This window comes from Erythrolamprus reginae, chromosome 4, assembly GCF_031021105.1.
Source record: "Erythrolamprus reginae isolate rEryReg1 chromosome 4, rEryReg1.hap1, whole genome shotgun sequence".
NCBI lineage: Eukaryota > Metazoa > Chordata > Lepidosauria > Squamata > Dipsadidae > Erythrolamprus > Erythrolamprus reginae.
This window is the reverse complement of record NC_091953.1, coordinates 91,476,132-91,503,646: the sequence shown is the minus strand read 5'-3', so window position 1 is coordinate 91,503,646 and position 27,515 is coordinate 91,476,132. Positions and strand designations below refer to the sequence as shown.

Below are 27,515 nucleotides of genomic sequence, written 5' to 3'. Positions count from 1 at the left end.
ATTGATACATGGATACAGGGTCCCTCCTAGTCAAATTTCAAAGCTACCTCAAACACATCCATTTTACAGTGGTCCACTGAATTTTGATTGTATACCTCCTTGTTCTAATGTTAGGTTCCAAGGCAGATGGTGAGAATTTCTGTTAACAGCACAGAGATGGTTCCTAAGCTTTCTCTAAAACAATACCTGTCTGCATTATAATTTGTTATTTTATTAATATTAAGGTGCGTGATTCACCATTTGTATTCAGCTACTTTATTCCTATCATTGTTCATTTGACAAGGATTTTAAATACTTCTATATATTCAAAGATGTTTGCTAGGATTTTAGAATATGTGTATATAGGTTGCTTTGGAATCACTGCCAAGTATATTTTTAGCAGTGCATTTATAGAAGCCAGCATCTCTTTGTGTAGCCTGCTGGATGATTAGGGAGCCCTGGGGATGAAGAAATTTGTTTCCGTACAGACGGGACTGAGCTCCTGTGATTAGATGCAGTTTTTCTGGAAGTTCCCATGTTATTTCTGCTTTAGGAATTCCAATGGCCATACAATTCAGCTTCACTGTATTCCCTGGCCTTGCATAAATGACAGGCGCTGGTTCACTTGTGATCCGTGGTGGGTAGGCAATCACAATCACAGGAATATTCATAAGGGAAGAGCCATAATCTGTGGCTACCTTGCACAGGTAAGTCCCTCTATCAAACACAGAGGCCTCGCGTACAATGAGGGAGCCATTCTCAAGCAGGGAGAATCGTCCAATAACCTGGGGACTATCTAACACCATTCCATTAGGCAGGGTCCAGGCTACACGAGCTCGCTGACCAGGCTGGGTGGCACAGTGAAGCTGTAATGTCTCTCCATTGATGATGCTCACCAGGTTGTTATAATGATTGCTGATTTCTGGTTTCACTCCCACTTTGAGGAAGACCACCCTCTCTACATAGCCCCCTGGGTTCCTAGCAGTGCAACGATAAGTCCCAGCATCTGCTGCAGACAGAGCACTGATGTGTAGTATCCCATCTCTTTTGTGATAAAATCTCTGCAGATGACTACTTTTCATCAGTTCAGTACCATTGGGAAGGATCCAGGCAGTTCTGGGTGAGGGGGTCCCGTGGACTGAGCAATTTAGATTGATGCTGTGACCTGCAGTGGCTGTAATCCTTTCAGTAACAGGATCCCCAAAAAAGGGTTTTTCCACATGATCCACAACCTGAAGCTGCATAACTAGGCGGGCCTCTCCTCCTTCATTTCTGCCAATACAGACCAGCTGCACAGCATCTGTGTGCCTTACCCCATGAATATCCAGTGTGCCATTGCGATGTACAGTAATTCTGTTGCCATAATAGGGGGCAGGGAGGATCACTCCTTCTGGGAAAGCCCACATGACCCGGGGAGATGGGATGCCTTCGGCCTTACAATCAATAAGCTTCCGGCTGTCTTTTACAGCTATTTCTCTGACTGAGGTGATGGTGCTGGGGTGACCATTTATTTTAGGGGGTTGAACATTGACATGGATCCAAACAATTTTGCGGTCCTCTCCAGCGCTATTGCGGGCTACACATGTATAGTTGCCACTGTCAGATCTTTGGGCTTTTTTAATGAGAAGTGTCCCATCTATGTTCACTTGATATTTATCTGATAAGATGGGGATAGGTCTATTGCTTGGGGATAACCAGACTACCTTTGGAGTAGGTTCCCCTTTTGCTTTGCATTCTACAGATACTGCATCACCATATGGGATGTTGAGAATGACATAGGTTTTATTCCTAATCATGGCAGGTTCAGCTACTACTTTAACCCGCACTTTCATCTCATCTTTACCGATTTGATTCTCTGCATAACAAGTGTAGTCTCCTTCTTCTTTCAGCCCTACTTCATTGAAATATAATGTTCCATTGTTGAATACCACATATCTTTTTGCTCGGCTTCCACTGTCATCTGATTGCATGAAGGTGTTAACCATACTTCCATCAGGAAGAGTCCAAGAGATTTCAGGGTTTGGTAGACCTGTGGCAACACAGTCAACTTTTAGATCTCCTCCATATATCACTTTGTGATTATTCTCATTCTTTTGTTCGATTTTGGCAGGTTTCATCATCACATTCACTTTGAGGACCACATAATCATCTCCAATTTTGTTGCGGGCCATACACAAATAGTCTCCTGCATCCTTGTCAGTGACAGAGTGGATAACCAGAGTTCCATTGCCGAGCACCTTGATTCTGCTGTCCAAACTGTTTTAAACAGAAAAAGAAAGAAGAATATATGCTTATTAAACCATTATCTGTTGAGCTATTGCTAAACAAAAATATGCAATACAGTAGTGGTAAATATCTGTAGCTGAGATATAGGATGAGGATGAAGGTTCATTCTCTGAGCCTAATACAGAACAAGATAAGCTACAAAAGAATGAAATAAACAATGTAATTTACTAAAGCAACACTAACAATTGCAACCAATTCTACGTGGGACAAAGATGAATAAAACAACAGGATCCACGAACATCAACTGGCAATCAAATGCCATGATCCCAAACCTATATTTACTACTCATACTGACATTAAACAGCACCAATTCAATTGTAGCAACACGAAATCATTGTCCCCACCAATGTTCCCTCTATTTTTTTTCGGGGTGGTCAGAAAAGGATAGTGTCTGAGTGGCAGTCCCCTTGGGACTGGGCGGCATAGAAGTATAAATAAATAAATAAACAAACAAACAAACAATAAATCCCTTCTTTTTTATTAAAAGAAATTAATAATAAAACCAAACCAAACTCTATTACTATTAAAACTAAAACAACCAGCAAATCCAAAAACATAACTATTAATAAAAACAGGTGAGGGCTGGGTTTTTTTTTCTTTTACCATATGCTTTAAATCAAGAGTCACTTCTCTCTCTGTTTCTCTCTCTTTCCTGTCATTCTCTGCCTCAATCATTTTCTCATTTCTCTTTTTTCTCCCCTATTTTCTATCATTTCTCTCTCCCTCTCTCTTCCTTCCACTCCTCTCTCTCTTGCTTTCTTCCTCTCTCTCACTCTCTCTCACTCTCTTCCTTCCTCTCTGCTCTCTCACTCTTTCTTTCTTGCTCTCTCTCACTCTCTCTCTTCCTTCCTATCTTCTCTCTCTCTCTCTTTCTCTGTCTCTCCCTTCCTTTCTTTCCTTCTCTCTTCCTTCCACTTTTTTCTCTTTCTCTCTCTCTTTTCCTTCCTTCCCCTCTTCCCCTCCCTCTCCCTCACTTTCTCCCTCTCTCCCTTTATATGTATCTCTTCCTTCCTTCCTCTCTTCCTCCCTTTCTCTCTCCCTCTCGTTCACTTTTCTCTCCCATCCTTCCCTCCCTCCTTCTTTCCTCTCCTCTTTCCCTCCCTCTCTTTCCCTTCTTTCTCTCCACGTCTCTGGTGGGCAGCCAGCTTTGCTGACCGGCACAAGGCTCAAGCCAGCTGCCCGGGAAAGCCAGGAAGGTCCTCCTGCCCCCCCCAGCCAAAAACACAATGGAGGTCTGCCGCCACCAGCTTTAGCCTCCCGTTTCTCCACGCCACTTCGCCCTGCCTGTTTCTGTTGTGTTTTCGGGGGGGAGCGGCAGGAAATCCCTGTGCCGGCCAGGAAAGCCGGCTTTCCGGCAAAGCAGCGTGCTTTTCAAATGCGCTGCATTCCTGCAACTCTTTCCTGGGCGGGGGGGGGCACTTCCCCCTCCCAGGAAAGAGGTGCAGGAAAGCAGTGTGTTTAAAAGGCGTGCTGCTTTCCCGGAAAGCTGGCTTTCCTGGCTAGCACAGGGCTTTCCCGCCGCTCCCCCCCCCAAAAAAAACACAATGGAGACAGGCAGGGCGAAGCGGCATCGGGAGGCTCAATCAGGCAGCCTCTGCGCTTTTCTTTCGGCGGAAGAGGAGGAGAGGGGGCTGATCGGGCGGGCGGGGGCAGCACCGAAAGGCCAGGGGCACAAGGGGGCCGGAGGCACGGTGGGGAGGCAGGGATGGCCGCGGCTCCCTTTCCTTCTACAGCCGATGCCTCTCCGCCCCTGCCCCCCCATGGGGAGTGCGCGCCCGTGGAAAAGGGTGCACAGGGGGGTATTTTGGGGCGTGCGCCTGCTCACGCATGCAGCTTACAGGGAATGGTGTTCCCCACTACATCTGCCACACTCATGAGTTCATCAAAGCCTGGCACTGCACAAGGAATTCCATCAACAGACCCATTGACCTAAAATCAGACACAAGACCCATCACAAGGGTCTCATTGGTGACTCACATCTGACCCATCACAAGGCCTACCACAAGATCATCTCTTGACACACCCACACTGACCCATCACAAGACCTATCACAATAACCTGACCTGATGAGACCCTCACTTGATATGACCTCACCATCACAAGACCTACTGACCACATGAAGCCCTTATAAACAGAAAAACACTGACATTGGCATCCCCTAACTGCTGAAGATGTTACATAGCCTAGTAAATATTTGGAAACAGACACACAAGTTTGGAGAACAAACCTTTACCCTTAAAAATAATTATATTCATTTTCAGGCCAACAATCATGCTGAAATTGTATTTTAATAAAAGGATGTTTTTATTTACTTTCAATTTCCTTTTTGAAAACTGTGGTTTTATTTATAAAACTGAATCCTGCATGTAGACATGAAAAAAATCACACACACGGCATGGATAAGTTCCAGGTAACTTTGTACGCATGGATACACATGTTTATAAACATGAACAGGATATTGAGACTACAGTCCATATGAAAAGATATACATATGTTTACTAACCAAGAAACCTTTCCGCAGAAACTGATAGTATTTTTATAGCAGTTTTAAAAATTCTATCTATTAAAAGTGAAATATATATGTATTTATTAATATTCAAATTTTGGCACCAATCTCATACATACTTCTGGGAAATATATTTCACATTGGAATAGATATACACTGAATTATGCTGAATTATGCTGTCAATAATCCATCATGGGCTTCTTAGCATAGAAAAGAAATGGAAAGTTCAGTTTTAAAAGCCTTATACAAAGTATAAGCTTTAAATAAGGCTTATACAAAACCTTATTTACATGAAGTAATTTCTTAAAATGTAGCTAACATGCTTAATGTATAAGGGCAAAACTTTGTATGTCACAGTAAAATGTATGAAGAATCTACATTAAATCATTATAGAAATCTAATGACATAATTTCAGTTTGTTATGCTTATTTCATGAATTAGATGTTTGCCTTGGATACTGATTCTGGTTGAGAATTTTTTTACCCTTAAGCTGCTCCCACTGTTTGAGTCATTTCTCATTCCATTTGTATCATTTGTGAGATGGAAGGGTCAATATAATTAATAAATTCATAAAAATAGCAGTGGAACATACTCACACTATATTTTTGCATATATCACTGTGTATCTGGGTAAAACTAAAATAAAGAGTTGACAAATAGATTTATAGTTATTTCTGTTCAATTCAAACTCCACGAGAATAAAAGAAAGGAATTTAAGACATACCCAATGATCATGACTGACATTTATATCCAACCTTCATTTCTTTTTAAATAATAGGTTCGACTACTGCAATGCTCTCCTCATGGGGCTACCTTTGAAGAGTGTTCGGAAACTTCAGATCGTGCAGAATGTGGCCATGAGAGCTATTGTGGGGTTACCAAGGTTCGCCCACGTCTCTCCAACATTCCGTGGTTTGCATTGGCTGCCGATCAGTTTCCGGTCACAATTCAAAGTGTTGGTAATGACCTATAAAGCCCTACATGACATTGGACCAGAATACCTCCGGGACCATCTTCTGCTGCACGAATCCCAGTGGCCGATAAGGTCCCACAGAGTTGTCCTTCTCCGGTCCCGTCAACTAAACAATGTCATCTAGCAGGCCCCAGGGGAAGAGCCTTCTCTGTGGCAGCCCCAACCCTCTGGAACCAACTCCCCCCAGAGATCAGAACTGCCCCCACCCTCCTTGTCTTTTGTAAATTGCTTAAGACCCACCTATATTTATCACCAGGCATGGGAGAATTGAGACATCTTCCCCAGGCTTATATAGTTTTATGTATGATATGCTTTTGTTGTATAGTTTTTAAATGTCGGGTTTTTAGATACTTTCTTTTATATATTAGATTTGTTACATTGCACATCGTTATTATTATTGTTGTGAGCCGCCCCGAGTCTGCAGAGAGGGGCGGCATAAAATCTAATAAATTATTATTATTAATTATTAAATAACTGAAGGTGATAAAGAGGACATATCTAATACTCCTTCTCCCTCCTATTTTCCCCACAACAACTCTGTTGTTGGGCTGAGAGACAGTGACTGGTCCAAAGTTATCCAGTTGGTTTTCATATCTAAGGCAGGACTAGAACTCTCAGTCTCCTGGTTTCTACCACGGTGCCTTAACCACTAGAGTAACTGACTTTTTTTAGGCCTTTCAAGCTCAAATTTAAAAAGAGAGGAAAGATTATTTGGGACCAGTAAAGAGTTGACATTTCATTGCATACATGCTTGCTCATTTCTTGTAATATTTTCATTAAATATATTATGCAAAATACATTAAACATTTAATCATCCCTTTTGGCATCCCAGAAGTGTCTCAAGACAATGATTTGTTATCAGGCTTGGGGTTCCCAAGGAGCTAGAAACATGCTTAAATGGCTCAAGTATTGAGGACACGTTTGTTATCCTCTCTGTGCCTTGGCTTTGTACATTTGTGTTTCTAATATTTATCTTTTAACGTGAATTTTATTCATTTTATATTTGTTGTTTTTATATTTTTGTTTTGTTGTAAACCTACTAGAGTCACTTTTGTGAGATGGAAGGGTCAATATAATTAATAAATTCATAAAAATAGCAGTGGAACATACTTTCAGTATTTTGTGGTAGTTATCAAGTCATAACTACCACAGCTTGGGAGGTAGAATGCAGTTTTAGGTCTCAACCTAGTGCTCTTGAGACTCAAAGCTGTGAGAATAGGACTGAATTGCCACTCAGTCATGTGTAGCTGATATTTTAGCTGATACTTTTATACCTTCTCCCTATGATTTTCTCTAACTAATTTCCTTTCTACTATTCCTAGTCTGCCATAGAATAACCTATTCAATATAGGTTTTGCCCCTTCATAAAACAATGGGTAAGTAATTAAAGTCCATCAAACTTCCCATGCTATGATGTTAATCTATGTAGGAATGTGTAGATTGAGCTAGATAATAGGGTTATCAGATCTGGGCTGATGAAAATAGCAAGAACCAACTAAATGACAGCAATAAAGTATGGAAAACTAATAACTTTTGGACCCCTTACAGTGGCTATGCAGATTCTTGCAAAAAATGCAATTTTAAAATTCCATAAAAGAAGAAATATTATTTCTATGCATGATACATTAAATTCCCTCTGCGAGGTAAATGACAAGGATTACGGTACTTATGTGAAATGATATTTATAGCACCACCATTTCAGTCCAATATATCATCCTCAAAAAATATCTCAGCATTTATTATCCACATTTGACAGACACTCCCCCTCTCCCTCCCTCCCTTTTCCACTTTAAATTTTTGAATCTATGACAGCTTGGTTAAATAGTTTTTTTAATTTGGCACTTTGCAAACTTCATCATGTATCGTATTTTTCAGAATATAAGACGCACCAGAATATAAGACCCACCTAGATTTTAGAGGTGCAAAACAAGGGAAAAAGTATTCTGAACCAAATGGTGCAGTAATATATTATTTAATAAAATACCAGTGTAGCAGAATACTTTTTACAAACATGTATACTTTTTACAACCATGGACAATTTTTACAAACTTAAAACTTGACAGCTTTAAGACTTGTGGACCAATTCCCAGTATTCCTTCTCCAGTCATGCTAGCTCAGGAATGGGAGTTGAAGTCCACAAGTCTTAAAGTTCCCAGGTTTGGAGACCTTTGCACCCTTAATCCCTACCCCAGGGGTCTTCAAATTTGGCAACTTTAAGACTTGTGGACTTCAATTCCCAGAATCCTCCAGTCATGCTAGTTCAGGAATGGGAGTTGAAGTTCATTAGTCTTAAAGCTGTCAATTTTGAAAACCCCTGGATTAGCGATTAGGGGTGCAAGGGTCTCCAAATCTGGCAACTTTAAGACTTGTGGATTTCAATTCCCAGAATCCTCCAGTCATGCTAGTTCAGGAATGGGAGTTGAAGTTCATTAGTTTTAAAGCTGTCAGGTTTGAAGACCCCTGGGTTAGGGATTAGGGTGTACTGCAAGGGTATTCAAACCTACTGAGCTAGTCCTCCTCTGACTGTAGCTACTTTGCTCTTTAAACTTTTTAGCTCTATTTACAGAGAGCCATAAAGATTATCACCGGGGATTCAGGAAAGGAAATGCGAGGGACAAAGTTGCAGTCTTTTGAGAAGGAGGGAGGGAGGGAAAGAGGAGCTACTTATCCCTCTCTCTCCTCCCCCAACCCACTTGCAGAAATGATCGAAAATGATCCAACAGGAAGTGAAAAGTATCTCCTTCTGTAGTCAGTGCAAAGCTGGGAGTTATTTTAGTCCAATCTTACCCTAGGAAAGAGAGACTGGAGTCCAGATCACTTTAATACTAGAGAGGTTGGTGAAAGAAACTGTATTGAATTCAGCTTTCTTTCAGTATGATAACTGGAAAGGGAGGTGAAGTTTCTGTGCACACGCGTTGTGTCTCTCTTTTCATTCTGCTTTGGGCAGCCAGAGATGTGGTGGGGCTTGGCTAGTCAGTGATAGAAATTAAGGAAATTTGCATTAGCTACCATAGAAGGAGGCTGCTGAGAAGCACTGAGCAATTTTGCATAATGATACAAACCCTTCTTCATTCTGTTTTTTCTCTCTCTCTCTCTTTCTCTCTCTCTCTCTCACACACAAATACTCACGGCAGTCTGGCTCTCAGATCATGCAGGGAGCGCAGCTTCTCCCATTCTTCCCAGAATCGGCTGTTCAGGGGCATGGGGGGGCATTTCCCAAAAGCCTTTCATTGGAGCTGAATCCCCTTTGAGGCTCCCTGCTTTACTTCTCCACATTGGAGCTGCTTCCCCCCTGCCCCCACTGCTCCTCTGTCTTGGTGTCATCAGAGGCTGATTGGAGCACACTAACCTCCACCACAGGCACTGGAAATTACCCCTTGCATTTTCTCCGGTGAAGCTGCCATTTCGATCGCTAACTTCACTATCTCCCCCTTCCTTCTTCCTTTCTGATTGGCGGTTGGATCAATCTCCTGGAATACCACCAATCAGCTCTCTGTTGCTACCAATTGCGGCTATTACTGCTGTCCCGCCAACCCCCTCCCCCCTCCCCAGGTACAGCATTCAGTGTATAAGACACACCCAGCTTTTGACCCTCTTTTGGGGGGGTAAAAAGGTGCATCTTATACTCTGAAAAATATGGTAAGTCACAGCAAACACAGTTATCACTAAAGAAGTTTTTTTTTTAATTAATACACTCTTTATACTTTTAATGAAGAATGTATGAGATGCCTTAATATCCTATCACTATTTATCCAATTCCCGCTAAATGGTTTTTGAGATTATTTAACTCATATAATAGACACACCTTCACTAATTTAAATGAAATGTAATGTGATACTAAAACAAAAATGATTAACTCTGTATCTACTGTTCATCCATAGACTATGCATATGTTACAAATATTACAACAAACATTGCCAGACAACTGCAAAGGGGACTATTAATCTACTCATGCTTTGGTATTGGCTTTTTAAAGTTATGGTGCAGTTTTCCTTTGCCAATCATGAAAGACTTGAGGCCAGGAAAGGAAATTTGGAACCCTTTTCATATTAAGCATGTATTCCACCAGGAACCTCAGTTTGCAGCAAATGGAACAAGATATAATTCCATCACAAACTGGAATATGGAGCTAGAAAGTGACTTCATTGCTGTAGTGGGGAAATAATTCTCTGCTTAAGAAGTAAAGATGTCCAATTCTTTCTATATTATTCCCCATTCAAAGATCAGCAGAGCATACTTTTAGTTAGCTTTATCAAACCCATCCAAGATGCATAAAACATTGAAAAGGCTGAAACTGTGACCTACTTCCTGCCTCAGTATATTTGTCTCTTAAGGTCAAGTTCAGCTATCGACTGACCTAGCTTATATCTGATATATCTTATACATAAAATCAGGCAATCCACAAATGTTGCAATGTTACATGAAAGGGAAATACAACGATATAAAAATTATGTTTGCTGATTAGTTCATATTCAGAAATTACAATATATAGTTAGATTCTAATGTATCTTTGCTTTGAATCTATACTTAGATTCTAATGTACAGGATATAAACTGATAACTTATAATCACAGAACATAAAGCAGATGTGCAATTTTTGGAAACCCTGGAACAAATTTCAAATGGCCACAGAAAAATTACAAATGAGGTAATTTGAATTAAATTAAGAAATCAATATATTTATTTTCCAGAAGTTAATAATTCATCCCATCTATTTTGCTAATGTTACACATTGGGAGCAACTTCTGTAAGGACTTTGAATGTCTTACCCATAGGTTAGGAAGCCATAGATAATCATGGGCCCACAGTTCATGCACCTGACCTAATGTAGATATTACTGGAATGAATGAAAGGATGATGTTGATTTGAAGAATTGTTATCTATAAAATCAAAATACAACAACTTATACTAGAATGGCAAAAGAAATATTTACCTCTGTAGAGAATCCACCATTCTTTTTGAAGGAAGCCTCCAGAGTATCCATGGCCAGGGATCCCCAGAGGCACTGCAATTCAGTCGCAGGATGCTTCCATAGGTTACATCTGTTCTCTGCGGTGAGCTTCCTGTGATCTTGGCATTTGTTGACTGCTTTTTGACCTGCAGATTTATGGTTCTCCTGACTGCTCCAACCATATTTGCTGCAATGCATTCATAACTCCCACTGTCTTTGGGCAATACATGACGTATATAAAGGGTTCCATTTGGAAAAACAAACAGGTTACCATGAACAAATTGAGAGGGCCGAATCTGAGTCCCATCAAAAAGTATCCAACGGATGCCAGGCGGAGGAGCTGCTTTTGCACTACAGTGAATGTTAATGCTTTGCCCCACATTGAGGGAAATGTTTTCTTCTTTCTCCTGCTCAATAATTGGTGGCAAGGCAGCTATGTGAAGTCTCACGGCAATACTGTCAGCTCCTGCAGCATTGCTGGCTATGCATTTGTAAATTCCCCGATCTTGAAAGTTCGTGTCTTTCAGAAGCAAGGTTCGGTTCTCATATAGCATAACCCTTCCTTCCATAGTACTCACAGTTTGAAATATTTTACGGTTGGGAAAAATCCAAGAAATGTGTGGGTTTGGGATGCCAGTGGCTTGGCAATCCATAGTCACTTTTTCTCCAAAATAAACAGTCAAATCTCTAAAGCGAGGACCCAGCATTTTGGGCTGTTGAGCTAGGACACTTAACAGGACAATCATTTTATCAGTGCCATGAGAGTTCTCAACAGCACACAGATACTGTCCACGGTCCTGAAGCTGAACACTGTGAATAAGGAGTGTGCCATTTTTCAAGACGTCAAAACGCTGCATCTTTGTTTGGGCTGTTATCGTTGCTCCTAAAGTTTCAGTATAGGAAAATGAAAAACAAGTAGTTATTTCAACACTTTCTAAAATATTCATCATCTATTAAATAGAACCTAGAAATGCACTGCAATACTCCAGTAAAATCTAAGACCCCAGTAAAATCTAAGATTCAGTAAAATGTAAGTACCAAATCTAACCATTTGCTTCAATCTTTCAATAAAAATTAGAGACTTTAGGGTGTCCTTTTTATATTAAAAGAAGCATCACAGTCTATAACATATATTAGGGCATTCTTCAGATATTTTAAAACCACAGATTTATCCTATGCTCTTTTTATTATTATTTATTAGATTTGTATGCCACCCCTCTCCGTAGACTCGGGGTGGCTAGATTGACTGGAATTAACATTACTATGGAATCAATTTACTGAATTAACACATTAAATATAGCTTCAATGAATTTCACAATAAAGATGAGAGTGCCCAGCAAGATATATTTTTTTATTTTGCATCAATAATGCACACCAAAGACTGCAAATACAGTGATCCCTCGATTATCACAGGGGTTACGTTCCAAGACCTCCCGCGATAATCGATTTTCCGCGATATAGCGGCACGGAAGTAAAAACACCATCTGCGCATGCGCACCCTTTTTCCATGGCCGCGCAAGGGCTTGCAGGTGGAGGTGGGGAGCGACAAAAGTTCGGAGGCTGGCAATGGTTGTTTTTAATGTCGGCCACCTCCCCAGCGCCTCCGGCCTCCTCGCCGCTCGCCCGCCCGCCTGCCCGCCGCCATCCCGCTCGCTCGCCGCTCGCCCGTTCGCCCGCCTGCCCGCCACTCGCCCGTTCGCCCGCCCGCCGCTCGCCCGCCCTCCCGCTCACTCGCCGCCCGCCCGCCCGCCACCCGCCCGCCCACTCGCCACTCGCCCATTCGCTGCTCGCCCGTTCGCCCGCTCGCCACCCGCTCCACCTCTCTTTCTCCTCTGCTGCAAGAGAGGCGGGACAGGCATTCTCCGGAGGCTGGTGGGTGCACGAGAGAGGGAAAGTGAGAAAAAGAGAGAGAGCAAGAGGGGGAGAGATAAAGAGTGAGAAGGAAAGAAAGAAAGAGATGAGAAAGGAAGGAAGAGAGTGAGAGAGAGGAAGAAAGAGAGAGAGAGAAGAGTGGAAGGAAGAGAGAGAGAAATGATAGAAAAAAGGGGAGAAAAAAAGAGAAATGAGAAAATGATTGAAGCAGAGAATGACAGGAAAGAAAGAGAAAGAGACAGAGAAGTGACTCTTGGTGATGACGTATGACATCATCGGGTGGGAAAAACCGTGGTATAGCAAAAAAAACGTGGAGTATTTTTTAATTAATATTTTTTGAAAAACCGTGGTATAGCGTTTCGTGAAGTTTGAAGCTGCGAAAATCGAGGGATCACTGTATACATGATGCAATGATCTATTTTACTGATTGAACAACTTTATAAATGTACTGCACTGGGAAATCACCCAAAGAAACAAAAATATATGTTAAATTAAATGCATTCAATCAGATTGTACTTGCAACTGCTGTTGAAATGAGAGGATTAAAAAGGTTACCTGTAGAAATTTTTGTCCAAGAAAGGAAAGGCTTGGGTTCTCCTGTGGCATCACATGGGATAGCAACATCCAACTCCGCAAGAATGGAAATAATGTTAGATATTTTAGTGACAATTTTAGGTTTTTTTCCTTGTGTTAAAGGTACAGAAGACTGAATGAGGCTTGAGTTGAAAACCTTAATTCTATCCAGTTTAGGCCCAAATAAGACATTTGGATTATTATAATAGATACTACTGGAAGACTGCAAGGTTGAACTCCCTTGAGATTTTATTTTTGGAGTAATGAAGGTAGGACTGATTGTCCCAGATGCAGGTACAGTATCCAAGGATATAGAAGGTACTGGGATAGTGGTGGCTTTTAAAGGAGTGCTATGCATTATCTTCTTGGTAACAGAGATAAATGTTTTCTCAGTTGTGCTTACTGGTACTGGTAGATTAGGTACCAGTGGTTTAGAATTCACATCCAAGTGTTGAAATATCCTGGTTCTGTTTATCAGAAATTGTGTTCTAACATTGTGCAAATATGGTATAGCGTGATTGATTATTCTTTCAGGTTTATCTCTTTCAGGAAGAAAGTTGCTGACAAAAATTTTGGAATGAATATTTTGTCTTGTTTCATCTTGGTTGTCAGATTTGCCCAGAATAGGCATTTTAGGTTTATATAATGGAGCAGATGTGGGGGTAGGGAAAGTTGAAAAGGTTTTTCTCTCTTGTGTGGTATAGGCTGGGTATGCTGTTATCTCTGGTTTATTGGTATAATGAAGGGGCACTTGGTGAGTTATAAAATGATGAAAAAATCCTGGTGCAATGGGATATGGAGGTTTTACAGTCCCTCTCACATGAATGTACTTTGGAGGTGAAAAACCCAGGTTTTTTCCAACTGGTTGATTTGGGATATTTGGATTTAATGAAAAGCTGCTGTATGGCCTGCTACTATCTTGCTTTTGTTGAGTGGTGGAAAATTCATTCTGTCTTGAGCTATATCTGGCTCTTATACTATCCACAGTGGATATCTTCCTATCTGGATATGTTAGTTTAATAGATGTGTGATTTTCCTTTATTGAAGAATTATATGATAAATTAAGATTTATAGGTGTTAATGGAGGAGGAGGAGTGAGCATTGAAATGGATACAATTGGGGAATGCTTTTTTTCAGTTCTATATATTGCAATCTCATCTTCATGATTATTGAACTGCTTAGTAATTTCTTTGGAGTATCCTGAAGTTGGTAGAATGCGTGTTTTATTTTGCCAAAGATCAATAATTTGATTCATTTCTTTAGGTATAGAAGTATGATCAGAGACTGAACTGTGGTGAGATATAGTCACTTTTTCAACTGTATGAAAAAGTGGTTCCACTGTAGTCTTTAATAAGGAATCTGAAAAATTCCACCATTTTTCTAAAGATGGCAGGGTTTCGGGATGTTCTGTTTGGTTAACAGATAGATACTGCTTAGCAGCAGACATTGCCTGAGCTACTGTTGAATCAATAACATTTGGGGAGTCTGATGAGAAATTTTTAGCTTTTTCTTCAAGTTCTGGTATCACTGAAGAGGTAAGATCAAAAGATGATGTTGAGCTCTCTTCCAAAATGCTTGCTGTGGGGGTATTTGTCACATGATTATAAGCTATGGGTAACTGATTTTCTGTAGCTGTTGTATACTCTGGATCATGAGATAAATGCAATTGCTTTGGGAGTGCCGTAGTCACTGAATTATATGTCGATGTCACTTGACTTTTCTGATCCTTTATGACACTAGAATCAGTTAATGGTGTCTTAGGTAATGAAGTAGAAAGCTGAACAGCTGAAGTTGGTATTGTGTCCTGGTTTTTTTGCAAAGTAATTGCATTTATTAATGATGAAGAACTCAGTTTTTGTATTTCATTCTCTGGCTTCTGATATCCAGCCGTATAACCTTGTGTGGTTTGAGTAGTATTGTCAAGTTTAGATATTTTTGGAACAAAGGTTATCTCTTCTACATTAAAAACTGTAGGAGGGATTGGTTTTGGTCTTTTAAATCTATTTGTTCTCCGTCTGCCAAATGGTCTTCTTCGTGAATGCTTACTGATCACTGGTTCAGGTGTACTCAATTTTCTTTCATATGCTGTTATTATGTCTGCTGTTGTTGGTTTGTTAGTAGTAGCAGATGTCAGCATCCATTCTTTCTTTTTCAGTGGATGAATAGTACTTTCTATAGTAGAAGAGGATTTTGTTTTTTTAAGATTTACATTTGTTAATATTAGGTTTTTAGAATCTGTAAACGGATTAAAAGGAATTACTTGTACATATTCTATGTTGTCATGTTCTTTAGGAGCAAAATCTGCCATTTGAGAAGTAGGTGCAACAATGGTAGCAGAGTTGTTGATTTCAGCATGTGTAAAAGTTATTGCGACATTACTTACATTACCCATAGATTTAGCTTGTAAATATTGTTTGCTGGTTTTAGTCTTATGGCTTTTGGCAAGGACAGGATCTTTGACTGGAATTTCTGAATATGGATTAGGTGTGGCTTTCTCCCTGTTGCTGACTATTATTAAAGTGCTCTGAGTATAAGGTACAACTTTTTTTGAGATTCTATTTATTTCACCATTAAAAAAGTCTATCCTTTTTGGTTCTTCTACTTTTAATTGGCCTGTGTTTGAATCACTATGATCCCAAGGTTGTATCTGCATAGTTGGAGAGAACTGGATTTTCTGTGCTACAGAGGTTCTCATGTGGAATGGATCTTCTGGCATTTTTGAGAATTCATCTTCCACATGTACTGCTGAAGAAAGTATTTGGTCTTGATTATAATTCTGCATGCTGATGACAGAGGGAATGGTGACTGAAAAGAATTCAGCTTCATCCAAATGGGAAATATCTGCTGAAGATCCTTCTTCACTGAATTCCACAGCACTCCTTGGTGGGAGATTGGAGATAGGTAGATGACTTCTTGTGGTCCATTGTGTAAAAGGAATCTCTGTTGTGGTACTTAGAAGAGGAGCAGAAGTGGTTGTAAGTCTGGGAAGACTTTTTCTTCGGACTTTTGCCAAAATGTTAGCCCAGTGCTGTGGATTTATTTGTTTATTTGTCATATGAATTCTCCTTCTGGATTCAAATACTCTTCTACCCTCAGCAACATTAATCTCTTCAGTCCTATCAATGCCTTTCCATAATTTCATTTTACGTTTTCCTTTTTTATTTGTTCTTACCGGAACATGAAAAATGTCATCACTGTTCTGTTTAAGTGATTGTTCATAGTTTTTGAGATGAAATTTCTTGCTTGGCGTACTATAAATCTCTTTATCACCTGATCCCTCATCATCGCTGATGACCTGCCCCCTTACTGAGGTTCTTGAATCAGGTTGCTTTTTAAATTTGATCCTTTTAGATGACCTGTCAGAAACCATCTTATTTACTGTTACTTTAACAACAACATCATCTGATCCTTGTTGATTGATAGCCACACATCTGTAGTAACCGCTGTCACCTATATCACTGTATGGAATTAATAATGTGCCATTTCCTAGCAAATATCCATTAGTTAAGTTTGACAAATCATTAATAATTTGGCTGCTTGGAAGTATCCAGCTTAAATGAGCATCTGGTATAGCTACTGCATTACAAGGCAACAGTATGGAATCTCCCATATTTTTTTCAAGTTTTGTTAGTTCGGAGTCAATTTGCTGAATAACTCTGGGTTGCACTAGAACTCTATAGGCAACTGTGTCCACATCATCTCTCACTTGAGCAACACAGTGATATATCCCTGAATCAGCATAGGCCACTGACCTGATGATTAACTGGCCACTACTGAGGACAGAAAACCTTTTGCCTTCCATTTTAAATGGAGCTTTCAATTTTGTCCCATCTGGGAGAATCCACCTGATAGAAGGACTTTCTGATGCTTTGACATTACAGCTAAGCTGAGCACTTGAACCTTCTACTATACTTTGAGCAACTCTTGTGTGCTGGTCTTGCTCTATCATAACCCAGCTGCTTCTCTGTTGCTTGTTTTCATGAGGTCGAATAGTTTGAGAAACCTGGGAAGAAAAAGAGAGAACTACCATTTTTCCTGTGCTCTGTTGTCTGTTTAATTGGATGTGTATGAATGGCTGCATCACCCAGGCAGGCTCAGCAAAGATTCTGCCTTTCACACCTGTGTAATAGGGAGCATCATAATCAGAACCTTGCCTATAGTGATAGCTTAATTTAGACTCACGAGTGAGCACATGTTCTCTTTTAAGTTTGACGGGAACTTCACTGTAATATGCAATAAGTTTCCACAACTTCTCATAGTTTTCTCGGTTCATATGACATTCCATATCCAAAGAAATGGTATCATTGACCACAATTTCATAAGGAGAGATCTGATTCCACTGAATTTTGGTAGAGTCTGTTGGTTTTTTAATTTCACATTTGAGGTTCACTGAGTTTTTGTGTTCATCAGTCAAGTTCAGAGTAATGTTCCATGGAGGCCACTGAAATTCTTCCATTAGTAATTCAGAGATGTCATCTTCTTTACCCTCATCGTTTTCCTGGATATTGATGCTCTGTTTTAATGGTGATTGTATGATTGGCTTTCTGCAGGAAATGTCTTTCATATTTTGAATATCTTGTTTTTGGAATTGTTTAGGAAAACTACATTTAGGACAAAGCTGACCTTCTTCATAGGCTTTATCTTTTTTACATTTTAGGATACCTGAAAGACAAAAAGAAAAGGCATTTTGAATTCACAGGATTTTTGTTCTGTGTTCTCTGCTGCTCCATGTTTTAAACTATATTTTGAATTTAGTAATGGGCTTGGAAACCTATAATCATAAGATTTGAAGAGACCTTGGAGGTCTTCTAGTCCAACCTCATGTTTTGTGCGGTAATCTTCAAACCATTTGGAAAAAATCTTTTCTTTTTTAAAAGTTGTCCCTTATTTTTAATAATTTAATTAAATTATTCTTAAACTGGCCTGAATTTGTTTTAATTATTTTTATCTACAGTAGTTTGTTCATGTTATTTTAAATATTTAATGTTAAATATTTTAATGTTTATGCTATCTGGGTTAACCATTAGAAAATGTATATTTTTAATAAATGTGTCATTTTATATTTATTCACTTAATTTCATACTACCCAATAGCTCATTGGTTCATAAATATGACTACATGACCTCTGCAAAAGTGGGATTACATGTTTATAGTATGCAATTCCCAGCTTATTCTAATATCAAGTTATCCACATTGTAGTACCATGCAATTTTTTAAAAAAAGGAAAGCAAAGTATACTTTAAAGAAGTGAAACACTTTTTTTTTGTTTGTGTCAGAAGCACCTACAAATTTTACATATATTTTATTCAACACTGAACAAATAAAATAGGTATAAAATAGATCATAGGGAAATATAATGTGCAAAAGTACGTAGAATGAATAGGACATACTGGACATTCGTCCAGTATCAGATCACATTGACAGCATTTTCTTTGATTAGCATGATTAAACACTGCTCATTGCTGGTATAATATTTTTTGTATTTCAAAAATGTTACATTATTATTGTTATTGTCATCATTGTTGCTGCTGGAGGTGTTTTAATTGTCAATTATTTATGGTTATTTATAAAGATATGCTCCCTAAGAAACCATGGATATAGCACTAAAATTTCAATTTTAATAAACAAACAAGCAAAGAAAGACATGACTCATAATTATTCAGACTATTCTACAACTTTGGCTTTGCTTCTAAAGTCAAATAAATTGTTTTTGTTGCTTCTTACATCACTTGAAAATCTCACCTCACAAATACAAAACTTTCCCAAACAGAATTTTAGTGCTTAAAAGACTCCTCTCATATCTACTTAAATGTTTACATTATGAGAAAGCAAGTTTGTTTCATCCAACTTAATATTGTACAATATCAGAAATATAATAAGGGTGAAGCAAGTTTTGTCTTTTTTATTCTAAATTGAACAATAGGTTATTAATTTTATGAAGAAATGGTATTGCCACTTGAAGTGTTTATTTTGTTTCTGTTTATTCTTGATGTATTGGGAAAAAAAGCGGTTTTCATTTTTGTCCATTGAATGGCATGGCAAATTATGAAAATTATATTATTTTGAGGAAAAAAAGCCTCAAACATGATGGATAGCTACAGACTACAGGATAAAGCAGAAAGACTGAATTTATACAATATAATTACATGAAAACACCTCAAGATGATTTAATAATATAAATTGTTACTAATTTATTATCACAATCGTAACCAAAGTATTGATTCCTGAGCAATGCAGTCATTAAGTGAGTCATCATGTGTCCTGACTCAATTTTATGACCATTTTTACCACAGTCATTAAGTATATTTTCCACTTAAGTGAATTATGTGGTCCTTAAGCAACTATGGCTTCCTGACTTGTTGGAAGACAACAAGGTAGGGTGGAAATCATGATTGTGTATGAATGCAAAATGCTGCAATTGTCATAAATATGAGCTGGTTACAATTACCTGATTGTGGCGTTAATACAATGGTGATAACTTCAAGGTTGTAAGGCTGTTGTAACTTCAAACTATCATTAAAGTAATGGCCATACATTGAGAACAACCTGTACCATGCCTATATCCAGACAGTATTTCTGGCCAATTTCTTCTGAAGATGATTTCTAACAACTGTTTGTTACAAAGTTCCTCTTACCTGCAGAATTCTCAATCCATTCAAGGAACCATTCTAGTCTGCAGTCACAAGACCAAGGATTCCCATGAAGATAAATATTCTCTAAAAGAGGCATCCTTTCAAAAATGCCCTTAGGCAATGTTCTAATGGCATTTTCAGATAAATAAAGATGCTTTATTGTTGACATCCTGAAGTAATCGAGAACTAAGAATGTTGAAAATGTGTTTGGGTGAAGCTGCTGAAGCAGATTTTCTTCCAAGTGGAGAAGTCTGAGGGAAGTTAATCCATTGAAAGCATTTGGGTGGATGAATTCAATTCGGTTGTGATCCAGATGCAGTCTCATCAAGTTGAAAAGCCCTTGGAGGGTTTGGCCAGTTATAACCTGCAATTTGTTATAGCTTATTTTGAATACCTGAAAGGACAAATAAATTAAGGTTACTATCTTTATTGATATTTGAACTTTACAGAAAAGCATGTTTTTGAAGAAATAGAAAATTTGTTCCATCAGAATTAGCTAAATTACAATTCTCAATTTTTCATCAGTGGTACAGAATAACTTAATGGCTCAATCTAGAGATTCTTAGCTATCCTTTTTCAGAATCAAAGGAATTTGAGCTAGATACATAAAAATCCACAGGAAATTAATTTTAGCAGACCTTACTGTATTAGGGCTACAAGAGTCAATAATCTTTAACTCTAAAAGAATTAAAATGCACAATGTTTTTTAAAAATGTATATTTATTGAAGTGTCATATATCACTAGCAAGTATGAGCAGGCATGTCTATTTAAGATAATATCTTATAGTCATAGATGAATTCTTTAGTAACCAAATAATTGGCTTCTGTATAGCCAGATTTTGGGTGCCTACTGGAACACACTTTTGTTCACTAATGCATAGGAAATACACACTCTAAGAGTTGTGATTTGTTTAGTAAATATTTTTGGCTTTACCTGTAGTGATGACAGATCTTTTAAAGCACCATTTGGTATATTTTGGATATCATTGCCATGAAGCATAAGCAGTTCAAGCTTTGAAAGTCCTGCAAATGAGCTTTCAGATAGAGCTTGAATGCTGTTAAACCTGGAAAAAAAGAAATGGAGATTTGTTTCATCATTCACTATTATTTTGTAATGAGAACCCTTACAATATTGCATAAGCTAGGTCACAATCCAAATTTAACATTTAAAAAAAATTATACAGTAGAACCTCTGGCCACGAATGCTTCTAACCATGACTAAATTGGGTTCTGACAAAAAAATTCACATTTTTTTCCCCATGGTCTATTTCCCCTTCTGTGCCTTTTTTTTTTTTTTTTTGCTAAATGCCAAATTTGCAAAATTAGATTCAGATTGTGACTAAAGTTAGGTAATGAATGATGGTCATGACCAAAGGTTCTACTGTAATAGTTAATCAAAGGGTAATCTCTTTATGAAAGATATTTGTTTCAGATTGCACTTTATTTCCTTAACAATGAAAAAATGCTACAACTAGATCAGTGGTCACAGAAAATTTTGGTGGTCTACAGAAAAATTATTTGCATTTTTATATTGCACTAAATACTGTTCATCTTAAAAAGAATCTTGTTAGTGGTCTTTGGGATTTAAAATTATGAATTTAGTGGTCCTTGAGGTCTGAAAGGTTGGTGACCCCTGATCTAGACATGCAGGATTAATTTCGCATAATTATATTCAAGAATATAAAACTCCACAGAAAAATTACTATACAAACCCCAAATTAATTCGTTCCACATGCTTAGAAATTTTTGATGGCACAGCCACTAAGGACCGAAATGTGCAGTGAACTTCACTGGGAACATAGCAGGCACATGGCTGAGGACATGCTAGGATGACTTCTGAAATCCCCAGACAGACAATCAGCACCATGGATAGTGTCTCCAAATTTGGTTGCCTTTGCATCTTCCTAAAATTCTTCATTTTGCTCTACCTTAATTCATTTGTGAAAAAAATGAATTATTAGACAAGTACAATTTAGGTACAGCAATCAAGATCTCCAAATTGAAATATTTGCTAATAGGTTTAGAATGCTTTGTAAATTAGAACAAATCGACAAGAAAGCAAATCTAACATAGGCTTTTAATATTAAACATCAAAACTGACATTTCTGAGAGTAGAGTAACTTTCATTCTTAATCAATACAAACGTGACAACATAAGTAGGACATGGAAAGTTATTTGATGTTGGGGATGTCTTAGTAGCTCAATCAAAATGACCTTTTCTATGTACTAACCACTGAAGGAGACTGAATCTCCAACCATATTAGTCAACAACAGGAAACAAAGGATCCCTCATTTGTTTACATAATTAAGAATATGGAGTAGAATTATCCACAGGATAGAATAGGTCCTAAACTCTATTGACATTAAAACCTGTTGGTATTAAAACATTACTAGGAAGCTTATTGCTGTTATTCTTAGCAGTTAACACAATATTTTGAGATCACCCCTATTATTTTAAAAAATCTAAATATTTGGACTTAATCACTGAAATATGACTAAACCACTGGATACAATAATTCTACTAGTAAATACTGACATATGATTGTATAAGACATTCCCTGTTCTATATTAACTATGACTAGTATAAGTCAATGATTTTAAAGTATCATAGAAGAATATAATAGAAAAATACATAAATGTCAGATTTTCTGATAATTTATCTCTCAATTTCCTATCTGAAAACTTCTTTTCCTATAAGAAAAATTACTTATTTACAGCTGATATAAATTATACAAGCTCTCACTTTGTTTCTATTCACCAATAAATTTCACTGGGAGTTTTCTGATTTTCTGCTTGTTATACTCAGGGATTTTTCCCCCTTGAGTAACTTCTCTCTTTTCCACCCTAATACTGCAGGGGTATATTATGAAAGGCTACTGCCTTTCATAATATACCCCTGCATAACCAGGGGTATACCCCTGCAAGAACCATGTTCTTGAGTCAAATGGTGTCATATATTTACCAAGTAAAGCCAGTATTATAATCTTTCCAAACTTCTTCCTATTCACAATAGCTGAGCCACTAGTCTTCAAAAGTTCTGTTTACATTTAAATCTGCAAGCAATAAAGTGCTTTTCCTATCAGCATAAAATGCAAGCTATTGTAACTGAAAGATTTCATTAGGCTTAGTAGGTGGATAACAGTACCCTTCTTAAAAAGCAACATCCCTTCCCAAAAAAACTCTGGTATGAGATGTCTGACAAAGTTCTATTTAACAAGACATTTCTTTCATAAAACTGATAAATATCATAAATATTCATAAATATCTATTTAGATATGTTGCCTATTTTCTTTTCTTTTGAGAACTAATCTACATCATATCTACTCTTCCTATAATTCCTATTTAAAGAAAAACAGAATTTTTAACATCAAAAGATGCTAGTTAAAATGCTCATTTTTCTTTAAATAAAAATATAACCAAATTTTATCAAGAGCTAATGTCCTGAAATGAATAAAGGCTAAGAGTTATGATAAATAAGGTATCTTTAGACTTTATATTTATATTTGCATCTTCATGGGGCAAACCCATCTGATTAGAAATAAAGTTACATCTATATAAAAGCAAGTTTCTTCATATTTTACTACACATTTTTCATACAGAGAATTCAGTAATTGCAAACTCCAACTGCATTCATTATAGCTCCCATTCTACTGGCAAATACTTTGATATACCACATATTACATCAAATAGCTTGGTTCAGACATGATGCCAAACCAGTTTTGTGCTACATATGTAAATGAGCTTGGAATGTGCCTAAGGCTTATGTAGCTTCTTCTCATTCTCTCTTCCCATTTTATAATAAGTTTAATTAGTTACTACTTGGTTTCATTGTGGCAGGGAAAACTAATACAATCCATATTTTGCTGTTTCATGTTTAATAGGAAATTATGGTTTAGCATATTCCAAGAAAAAGCTGTGTACACAAGTGGAGAACTAGAATGGAAGAATCCATGTGTGTGTTTAAGGCTCATTTTAAATTCTCCATGTCTCACTAAATCATGGCAGAGTACCAAGTCTGCACCAAACTAGTGCTTTTCAGTGGAGAGAGATCACACGTTTACTGATGATGAGCAAAGATATTCTGCTGGAAACTTGGCCATCAGCCAGTACTTGTGAGAAGACAAGAAAAACATTTATTTGAATGTTTTAAATAGAGACAGACCACCAATTACCAAAAGCCTAGAAGAATTATTATATTTCTTCTATTGCTTTAATTAGGACTAAAGTCTCACTAGATTAATAACCATGTATGGCAGAGTACACCACTAAATGTACTCCAGCTTTTTCTGAAATGCCTAAGCATGCTTCAACTACTCTAATCCCCAGCTAAAATTAGCAAAATCTATGCTGATGGAGACTATTATAACACTTGAAATCCAACACATGTGAAGTGACAAAGTTGGGACAGACTATTCTGGGCCATTCAACTTCTTTTTGACACAGAAACAGAAATCAATCGCAACTAGACTTTCTGAAAACAGAGCCCCAACACCCTGCTGATAGTTCTACTATCAAATTAGTGTTACCGTCTAGACAGTTATCCCAACATGGATCTGAAAGCTAACATCCTGTAATTTAGATTTAGTATAGCCTTCTATTTATATTTTCTTTTCTTCATCTTAAATATACAGTAATAATATGTGACCTTTTTGCACATATTTTTGCAGTTAACTCATATGAGATTTATGATTTATTATCTTGACATGCTTTTCATATCTAATTCTGACAAACAGGTATTCCATGCTACTCTTATAATATAATAATAATAATAATAATAATAATAATAATAATAATAATTTATTAGATTTGCATGCCACCCCTCTCCGAGCACTCGGGGCGGCTCACAACGTAACAATAATACAGTATAAATATAAATACAATATTAAAAATACATTGTCATAGCAATCATTGACTACACAGTCATACACATTCAGTCCAACTAATCATGATACAGAGGTCAAACAAAAAGGGGGGGATTAATACCCCCACCCTTGCCGGCAAAGATGTGTCTTCAACATTTTGTGGAAGGCGAGGAGGGTAGGGGCAGTTCAAATCTCCGGGAGGAGTTGATTCCAGAGGGCTGGGGCAACCAAAGACAAGGCTCTTTTCCTGGGTCCCGCCAGACGACATTGTTTAGTCAAATGGACCTGGAGAAGGCCAACTATGTGGGACCTAATCGGCCACTGGGATTCATGCAGCAAAAGGCGGTCTTGTAGGTATTCTGCTCTGATGCCATGTAGGGCTTTATAGGTCATTACCAGCACTTTGAATTGTGACAGGAAACTGATCGGCAGCCAGTGCAGGCCACGGAGTGTTGACAAGACATGGGCATATCTAGGAAATCCCATGAGTGCTCTTGTGGCCGCATTCTGCACAATCTGAAGTTTCTGAACAGCCCCACGTAGAAAGTGTTGCAGTAGTCAAACCTCAAGGTGATGAGGGCATGAGTGACTGTGAGCAGAGTCCCTGTCCAAATAGGGCCGCAGCTGGTGCACCAGGTGAACCTGGGCAAACGTCCTCTTCGCCACAGCCAAAAGATGGTGTTCTAATGTTAGCTGTGGATTGAGGAGGACACCCAAGTTGCAAACCATCTCCGAGGGTTCGCAATACATCTTTGTATGGTTCTGTATCAATTCCATTCATTTTCATAATGTATAGATAGATAGATAGATAGGGAGGGAGGGAGGGAGGGAGGGAGAGAGAGAGAGGGGGAGAGAGAGAGAAACACACACAGAGGGGAGTAGTTTCTATCTGATGCAGTGTGTCCTATCTTCCTCAGACATATTTCATTTGTACATATGTCCCAATGAAAAGTCCTGTCATTGCTTAGATCAGTGGTTGTCAACCTGAGGGTCAGGTCCCCTTTGGGGGTCGAACGATTGTTTCACAGGGGTCGCCTAAGACCAGGGAAAAAAACAAATTGATAAACAACTTTGATTCCATTCCACTAATATTAACAGGATGTAGTGATTGAAGTGTTGGAAACTAGGTCCAAGGAGACCTATATTCATATTTTTTTCTCAACTAGTAACTCTCTGAGCTATTTTAGGTCCATTAATACATTCAACTTATGCCTCAGTATTTCTTGTGAGGATACAAATGGGGAAATGGATGAGGAATGTTGCTTTTGCCACCATGGAATTCTGTAGGCTAGACATCTTAAAGTAAATAATAATGTAACCAAAAAGCAGAAAATAATAATTGTAAAAAGAGAGCAATATCCCCCTACCTAACTGTTCAACTGATATTGTATCATATTGTATTTTTGCTCATTTACATTTAAAGTATTCTGCATTATTTCATATCCTTTTACAATTCCACCGCAGTGCAGCCATTATCAAATCAAAACATTTAATAACCTGCTTGAAGTACATTAATGACATATTTTGCTCATGCTTAGACATTTATTGATTTCTAAAACTGAAAATAAGATTCCCTTTTCCCCGTTTTTAAAATGAAATTGACTTCTGAATATTCATACTGTAGCACAGTGCCCCCTAGGCATTGTTTAAAGCAACTAACTAGCTATGGAAAATTAGAGGAAGTAGGAAAGACCTTCTGATGCTCAAGTATTATGTATGTCCTAAGGGAGGATTGTGGTTTAGTAGTGTTGGGTCAGTGATGGTGGAAGATGCTGGCTGAGAATCTAATCATGGTAAAGTCAAGAACTAACCTTTTGTTCAGGAGAGATCCACCTTGGGTCAAACTTTGCAAACCATTATGTGAAACTCCAGCATACACAGCATACACAGTATGGATCTCCCTTGTTTAAGTAGGGACGGTAGGATCAGATCCACAGATTTATCCCCAAAGTAGCCTCAGTTTCCTTCTGAGAAAGAAAAGGAGTGAAAGAATGAGGGCTTTATTACTTCACCAGTGGCAGAAGTATAAGAGGACCAAGTGACACTGGAGTTGGTTGTGCATAACCCTGTCTCTTTTAAGAACACATGCTTCTTATTAGAGAAGAATGCCCTTACTTGTCTGAGTCGTTACAATTATATATTCAAAGAAAATGACAGATTATGGGGGGGGGGGGAGAGATTTTAACCTTCTTTCCTAATGAATTTCTATTTCATTCCAGCTCCCAAATACATCTAAAGTGTTAGTTATGAGGGGGGGGAGATACCCGCACACACAACAGACCCCCAAACTTTCTATTCATTGCAGTTAGGAAAAATAAGAACCCGCAACCAATTTTTCCATTTGCTAAAAATACACGCGCACATTCACACAATTCAAAACAACAACAACAACAAAAACAGCAAACAGCAGGAGCCTAACGGCCCAATGCCATCCAGGCGGCGCGAAGAAAGGAACTGGCAGCCTGAGGGAAAACCCCCGAGGAGTGGACTAACTGCTTAGCCGGGCGTTACCTCAACTCTGCGCGGGCAGGTCAGACGCCTTCGCCCGCGTAGCCCATCCTTTTCTTCGCCCAGGACTGGCGCCTCAGGGCGCTTTGTTTGCCGGCAGAGCCGCCACCGCCGTTCCCCGCCGCTCTTCTGGCTCGTTTCTTTCTCGACTGAGTCCCCCGAAAAAAAAAAATTGCAGACGTTCACATCCCACCTTCAAAAGCGTCTGACTTTTGGAGCCAAACTTAGCACTCTGACGGGTGGGGTACCTCAGCAATTTCGCTCTGGGAAGCCCATTGCTCTCAGATAACCAACGTGGAGAAACTAAGGGAGGGGGAAAAATCCATGAGTAACCTTGCTCAGCGGTGTCTCCAGGGGTTCTTGCCCCCCCCGTAC

The 27,515-nt window shown here is 38.5% G+C and overlaps 1 protein-coding gene across 1 annotated transcript; it reads right to left on the bottom strand.

Moving 5' to 3' along the window:
• Nucleotides 1-326: 326 nt before the first annotated feature.
• On the bottom strand, nucleotides 327-21,709 carry MXRA5 (matrix remodeling associated 5). Its single transcript, XM_070751814.1, has 6 exons — nucleotides 21,483-21,709; nucleotides 20,705-20,834; nucleotides 19,774-20,164; nucleotides 13,121-17,800; nucleotides 10,676-11,576; nucleotides 327-2,235 (listed from the first exon to the last, which is right to left on the bottom strand). The coding sequence occupies exons 1-6, from the start codon at nucleotides 21,686-21,688 to the stop codon at nucleotides 327-329; spliced, it is 8,217 nt and encodes a 2,738-aa protein (XP_070607915.1). The 5' UTR covers nucleotides 21,689-21,709.
• Between the last annotated feature and the right edge of the window lie 5,806 nt (nucleotides 21,710-27,515).